Source organism: Penaeus japonicus, unplaced genomic scaffold, assembly GCF_977035675.1.
Source record: "Penaeus japonicus unplaced genomic scaffold, GWHDUDI00000001_assembly GWHDUDI00000017, whole genome shotgun sequence".
Classification (NCBI taxonomy): domain Eukaryota; kingdom Metazoa; phylum Arthropoda; class Malacostraca; order Decapoda; family Penaeidae; genus Penaeus; species Penaeus japonicus.
In genome coordinates this window covers 30,228,951-30,236,450 of record NW_028234419.1, presented here as the reverse complement: position 1 = coordinate 30,236,450, position 7,500 = coordinate 30,228,951, and the positions used below count along the sequence as shown (strand labels likewise).

The 7,500-nt window shown below is 34.1% G+C and overlaps 1 protein-coding gene across 1 annotated transcript in view; it reads left to right on the top strand.

Annotated features, from left to right (window-relative positions):
* LOC122264916 (uncharacterized) overlaps positions 1–7,500 on the top strand; it is a 24,804-nt gene that overhangs the window by 2,613 nt on the left and 14,691 nt on the right. The window contains exons 2-8 of the mRNA XM_086545809.1: positions 1–11; positions 130–695; positions 888–1,095; positions 1,270–1,402; positions 2,346–2,440; positions 4,116–4,226; positions 7,352–7,498. The exon at positions 1–11 is cut by the window's left edge and continues 73 nt beyond it. Coding sequence (XP_086401935.1) covers positions 1–11; positions 130–695; positions 888–1,095; positions 1,270–1,402; positions 2,346–2,440; positions 4,116–4,226; positions 7,352–7,498 — 1,271 coding nt within the window. The remainder of the gene's footprint in view (positions 12–129; positions 696–887; positions 1,096–1,269; positions 1,403–2,345; positions 2,441–4,115; positions 4,227–7,351; positions 7,499–7,500) is intronic.

The window sequence follows — 7,500 nt, the reverse complement described above, 5'->3', positions numbered from 1 at the left end:
GGATAAACTTGGTAGGTCGTGAAGTTTATTATGAATTTAATATAATGCCACAACTACTATATTGTACTATTGATTATTATTTCACATGTGTGGAAATACATGTTTATTTGAGAACATGTCCTCTTGCAGCGGGAAGACGAACAAGAAGTCAGTCACTGAAGGAGAACCAGGAAATTGAAATTCTTCCAGTAGATTCTCAAACATGTGAGAGATCATTATCCAATGTACCACAGAAGACCGAACTGAACAGACCATTCACCAGAGAAGGATCACATGATTCTGCCATCTCCTCAAATAGCTCAAAGTGGTCTGTGTCGAGCAGTATCTCCATAATGAGTTGTCAGTCAACAAGGGCTTTGGCCAAGAAAAAGGCATCACTTTTAAATGCTGTGGAAGAGGAGCAAAGCACCAGAATGAAGGGGAAAGTTAGTGATGCTACACTTACGTGGGTTAACAGCATATCTCCAGAGCGAATCAGATCAGCAATGCCAGTTGTTCGGTCAGGAGCCGTGACAAATGGGCACGTTGTTAGACAGTCCGTTAGCCGATCCATAGACGGCTCGGAGACTGACAGTGGGTGTGACACAAAGATGGCGAATGATGTTCTGTTCAGTCATTATGGATTGGAAGTGTTAATTCATCTAAGCACATTTATAAGTGTAGCATCCACAGTATCAACAGAAACGTATCTAAGAGTAAGTAGAAGAATGTTTGCTGTCATTGCTTATGTTGTTAAAATGCCTGTTAATTTAGACTGATGAGACTTTATGCAGATTCTTAATTCTTGAAACCTTCGCTTGGTGAATCAAACGAGAAGAAAAGAAATTGATCAGACAGTTAGATTTGTACCATAATTTTTTTTTTATGTTATTTTGTATCTTTTTCAGTCAGTTGCAAAGGGAGAAAGTACATCAACAAACCCACTGTTGCAAATAGTGGTCTACCTTTTCATTGGGACTGTATCTGACCTGATGTCCCCGAAGGTTGCTCTCCTTTCAACTCATTTGGCTGCCGTAGGAGTATGCTTGCTAAACTATTTGAATCCAAGTACCGTCTCATTAGCATACCTGCCTTTTTTAAACTCAGGATATTTAGGTAAGATCTCATTTTTTGCACTATGGCATATATTTTATGGAAGAAATATGAAACTGAAAGATTACTGAGTGCATAATGTGGCCTTTTTAACAGTTATTATAAAAAATAACCTTTATCTTGGCTTTAGAATAAGATAAGTAAATTTGGTTTTACATGGACATTTATTCTTTGCAGAATCTCAGGTGATTGCAGCATTCTGTAGACAGATTTGCAGTCTGGAAGGTATGCTAGCAAGAGTTGGATTGGCTTATGGTTTAGCCAGTTTTGTATGTCCCCAAATCGTAGCTGTTACCACACAGTATTTAGGGTGAGTAATATTTGGAACATTTGCTTATTAGTTCCCTAGGCCAAAATCAGATATGGATCTGTGTCCTCCATAGTTAAATCATTTAAGTAACGTGTATATGAACCAATCAGCGAATCATTAAAGTATTGATTTTGAAAGTAACTCTACAGAATGCATGACTCAGATTATTAAGTATTGGTTAAGACCAGTATTGACAGAATTTTGGAAGAAATATATACTAGCCTGTTTGTAGAATTAAGATATATTGTGAATGAAACGTTCACAAAATAAATATTGAAGGTGCTCAAAAGTGGCCGTATTTTCTCGAGACACTGTATGTTTAAGAGAATAACTGTGAGGAGAAACAGCAGACCAGAGAGGAGAAACAGCAGACCAGAGAGAGTAATATATTCAGTTTCTTATTCCCTTATTCCATATGGCCTTTTTTTTTTTTTTTTTTTTTTTTTTTTGTACTTGGTTTTCCTTCCTTAACCAGGTGCTAGAGGTCTTTGACTTGTCTTCCTTTCTTTTCCCTTACTTACATATGTTCTGTCCTCTAATTAATTGACAGAAAGGCACCTAATCCTATGACTATCATTTATTAGGTATTGATAACACTAGGGAGGCTTCATTTTCATCTACTGTATTGCATGAAATTTTATTTATCTGCCTTTTTATTGTAATCTCTTGCTTTTAGCATTGCCATGGTTCCCTGTCCTTTGCCCACCCCACAACAGGAATGACTTTCTACGTGGTTGCCACATGGCCCAATGCAGGTTCATGTTTCTAGTCAACCGTCACAACCAGGATCATTTTTGCCCCAACCAGCCAGTCTCTAATAGTACTGACACATTTACACTTGTGTTTGCTTCTCAGTAGTCTTGCTGCCTCTTTGCATTTGATAACACCACTTACCTTTTCTTGATGATAACGTCAGCTTATAATAACATTTTCACTTTATCAGGGCCACCCTGAACTACATGGTAATTACCCTTGCCAGTCTCCTGAGTATATCTGCAGGGCTTAGACTATTGCCCAGTAACTTCAGAGCTTGTGTCTGTAAGTACTTAACTACACAACTAATTACTACTGTTAGGCTTATTCATTTTTCCAGCTAGGTGACGAACCCACTGACATCATATTAATTACTGTACAAAGGAAAATGTAGTTACCATTTGGTGAGGAACAAATTAAGGATTATTTTCCTTTTCCTGTATCAAGATGAAATTAAGAAATAGTTGGGATACTTTTGTTTGAGTAGATAAATGACTGATACTCTCATCTTAGTAAGAATGTGATTGAAAAATACAAAATGAAGGGATAAATAATATGGGAGTGGATAGTCAGTTCTACAGACTCTTCATCAAGATATCATTTACTTGCAGAAAATCGTGTTTTGAAAAAAAATTATAATATTCATAATGCTATTTCTAAATGGAGAGTGCCATATTATCTATTAATATATCTATCAGATTTTTTTTTATACAAGAGTTATACAGTTCTTTGAATTTGTCGCCTTTTCTATTTCTTAAATTGATTTTAATTGTAATAATCAGCATCATCTTTAGAAATCAGGATTGAGAATTTTGCAACAAAGGTATTTGGGTCTGTATGTATTATTTACATTTTGAAATTCTTTTTCAGATATGACCATTTGAAATCCCAATTTCTTTTGTATAATTTTGATATGCCATTATATTGTTTGTCTGTTCCTATTTAACCCTTCTGCGACGGGCATATTTCATGGGGGAGGGAGGGGGGAGATTCACTTTTGTATTGCATATTTCCTATTGTTGAAATTACAAACTATTCATCCCTTCAGTTGTATAACTATGTGTAACTAAATACTAATTAGTATCACAATGTTATTATACCAAAATAGACTTATATATTATACCATAACTTAAGATGTAATAGAAACTCTGTACATATTAAGATGTGGCCCATCCTGGAAAGCTTAAATTTTTTAATGAATAAATTTCCATCTACTATTAAAACAGGGGTATATATTAATTTTCATTGTGCAGTGTATTCCACATTTGCAAAATTTAATAGGAATCCATGGGAGGTTTTGATAAAATATCATGAAAATATATTTTATAGTTTATTAGCTGTGTCTGTTTGAAAGTCATATGCTCTTTAATTCTTATTCATCTAATATTCATAATTAGTATTTTCACCATAAGATAACTGTAGTTTGATGATTCATTTCTTTTGTATAGGCTACTGTCGAAATATAAGTGCTCATAATACCATTACTCCCTCTTTTTTTTCTTTATAGCACTAAAATATAGCAGTTTAGATGGTCTCTCGTACAAAATGTTCTCAGATGAATGATTTCTGTGGCTCTTCTATGATTAAATTATTTCCAGTTAAGAAATATAATTAGTTGATTATTAGGTAAGGAATATAAGTATTAAGAGGAAAATTGTTATGACTGATATATAAAGAAGCAATCATGCTGTTAATTAAAATGCTTTTTGTTTTGTATTTTCTTTCTTTTTTGTCTTGCAGGATCTTGTATAACACTTATAGTTACATTTAAATGACAAGTTAACAATGTAAGTTACAAAGTTGACAATGTAAGTTACATTTAAATGACAGACAGGGCTTTACATAGAAGTACAGTTTTTGACTCAATATCTTTTTCAATTTTCTTTCCCATAATGTATTGGTTAGAATGATTAAGTATTTTGGCATAACCATCTTTTCTTATACACTTTTCTCTCCTCAGACCATAGACCTTCACTCAGAGTAGAGTTTGGATGGCTTCATTTTCTTGGGTTTATATTGATGAAAGTCTTCCTGACTATTCCATTAGCCCTTCTGCTTCCTCTCCTTCAAGGTGAGTTGTGTGCGGGAGTTTGCTCACATATGTAATTCCAGATTATAGTTTTTTTTAATGTGTAAGCCTTTCCTGTATCCCAAAGAGTGTGAGGCAATGCCGTGGCTTTTGACGGTTAGGTTTTGCAAAGTTTATTTTTTTGCTTTTATTTTTTAAACCTGTTTAAACTTGTAGAGTGGCATTAAAAAGGGTGATTGTGTACATCATTGGTTAAGGAAATCATCTCACCTCAAAATGGCCCAAAATGCAAAATTTGCATTAAATAGATAAACACATCAGAGAAGAGAGAATATGATTATGAGGGAGGGTACATTCAGTATATGTATTTTTAAATACACATTTGCAAGAGTTAGTTTTAGGGGAAGGAAGAATTTTTTTTTTTTTATGATTATCTGTACCTAAATTTTCCTATGTAATACAAATTCAGTTGACACTTACTCAAGGAAGATATATAGGGTAATTACTTTATGGGAAAGGAATAAATTCAGTAATATTACCATAAAGGTACATATGTCTCACAGACTTTCTTCATTTTATAATATCATGTGTATTGATGTTTTTTGGGGGAGGTACCTAGATTTAGAGAAAAAAACATTAAAATATGAACAGAAATATCCTTCAAATCTTTGCTTAGGATGTAATCTTTGAGCAGTGAAGATATGACTCAGTTCAGTTCAGACAGATTTGCAAAGACGTCTCTTCGCCTGATGTGACTGGTCTGACTGCATTAACCTGTTAACCCTATCCCGACTGGCCCAGCGATAAGTGGAAACCCCCTACGCCGGGCCTATGCGATATTGCATCGGGAACGTCACACTGGTGCGTCGCCCTGTCATTGGGCATTTAGCTGTGTCATACGGCTGTGACGCACCATCATCAAAGGGTTAACGTGACAAGATATCACATCAAGTGGTGGCAGTTCTTGCCATCAGGGGCGAGATATTTTGTCGGGGCTTTTCGTATACATCACACTGGGTGATTAGGCATGTAGTGGTTGGTTGCGGCCAAAGTAGGTGATTTGCCCAAGGAGTTAAGCTTACGGGCTAGAAATACCACAGCGTGTAGACCAATTCCAGCCAAAACCACCAGTCGTCATCAGGTTAAAAAAGACAATGATCAAGATGTCTATTCAATTATTTTTTTCATATTTTCTAATAAGGGCAAGGAGAAAAAAACTTTTGAATTTTGAATTTTGATGAAGTGTGGTAGGAATATTTTGAAAGGGTTGCAAAATCACACTCATTCATGATGGATCATGTGGTGTCACGTCATCAGAATATTTCTGACACGACAGACAAGATGTCCTGAAGTTTTGACATACATGCACATGTACATAGTTATGTTTGTATATACACATTGTAATTGCAAAATTAGGTAAATATGTGCTCCTTCATGTGTTGGATGAATGAAAGAATAGTATATGTACTATATGAATCTCTTTCTCTCTCTCTCTTTCTCTTTTCTCTCTCTCTCTCTCTCTCTCTCTCTCTCTCTCTCTCTCTCTCTCTCTCTCTCTCTCTCTCTCTCTCTCTCTCTCTCTCTCTCTCTCTCTCTCTCTCTCTCTCTCTCTCTCTCTCTCTCTCTCTCTCTCTCTCTCTCTCTCTCTCTCTTTCTCTCTCTCTCACCCCCTTTTTTATTAGCAGTTTCTGTTTGTTTATCTGATAAAAAGAGTAAATGGGACAAAAAACAAATGTTTACATTTATGAAAATCTAAAAGTCAAGAATGCTATAACATAATGCAAAGTAAAAACTGAAAAAAAGTATAGCAGCAAAAACTCATTTGTTTTCTTAATAAAATAAGACCAGTCCTATCTTCAACAATCAGAAATTTAACTCAGAAGAACAGCTGTAAGATGCGTTTATTTTATTTTGAAAATTAATATTTTACACACACAAAAAGAACCAATTGAAAAAAAAAGAGTTCTGAGATCACCACCAGGTAAAAATCAAAAGGATGAAGAGTAGAAATTGCTGAATGAGACCCCCCCCTTAAAAAACAAAACAAAAAACAACAACAACAACAACAACAACAACAACAACACACAACTGAGAAGTCACAGACCATACCATTTCAAGAAGATATCATGATCATTGAAGTCTGCTTAAAGTAACTTTATTGTCTGGGTAACTGACCCACTGCGATATCCACCAAGTTTAGATTCGCCTCCCTAGCCAAATATTTATTTGGAACTAGTGCTAGCATGGTTCAGCCTTACTAGGATGCAGTTCTTTGATTGTGATAGCTGTTGATGCAACAACATTGTCTGTCTCGGTTAAATTAATTTCTTTATTGGGGAAGTTGCGAAACTAGTTTTCTGTCAAAATGGACCAACATGTCCGTGTGCCTTCTTTGTGCCTTCGTGTTATCACTCTTTCCTTATGTTTTTTTTTATGTTATATGCTCTACTTTGTAGGCTTTCTTTTCATATAGGATTGTTGTTCACTCAGCTGATTACTTTAGTGTAAATGGGAATGAGTATATATATATATATATGTTTATGTTTATGTATATGTATATGTATATGTATATGTATATGTATATGTATATATAGATATATATATATATGTTTATGTTTATGTATATGTATATGTATATGTATATGTATATGTATATGTATATATAGATATAGATATAGATATATATAAGTTATGTTTATTTAGACAGTACTGATATTTATGCTTATATATATATATATATATATATTATATATATATATATATATATATATATATATATATATATATATATAATATATATATAATATATATATATACACAAGTATTCCTAAACTATTCATTTTTAAATTGTGTTGATTTTGATTGTTCTGGGGTTAGATTTAGTTATTTATGAAATGTCTTCCATGAAATTTTAGTCATATGAAGTACCTTGATTTTGCAAATGAAATAGATTATCAAGTGGTCTCAGTAGAAAAGGATATGTGTGGTGCTTTTGATATTTATATTGCCATGTGACGAAAGAGGTTGTAGAAGGTGATTACCAATTATGTACTGATAAACATAGAACGAAAATTTTGTTGTTGCGACAAAAGATAGGAGACTGTGTTATTTTTATAAAATATTTCAAGGAGACTGTGTTATTTCTATAAAATATTTCTCTTTTAAAGGAATGATTCAAGATGGCAGTTTTATCGAAGGAGTCAGCTTGTCCACGATAGTAACAGTTGGTCTCCTGTGTGTACAAGCTGCAGTGACTCCCGTTCTTCTGTTCTTCACATCCCCAGCCACTGCCACTGTCACTGTGGCAGCCCTTCTC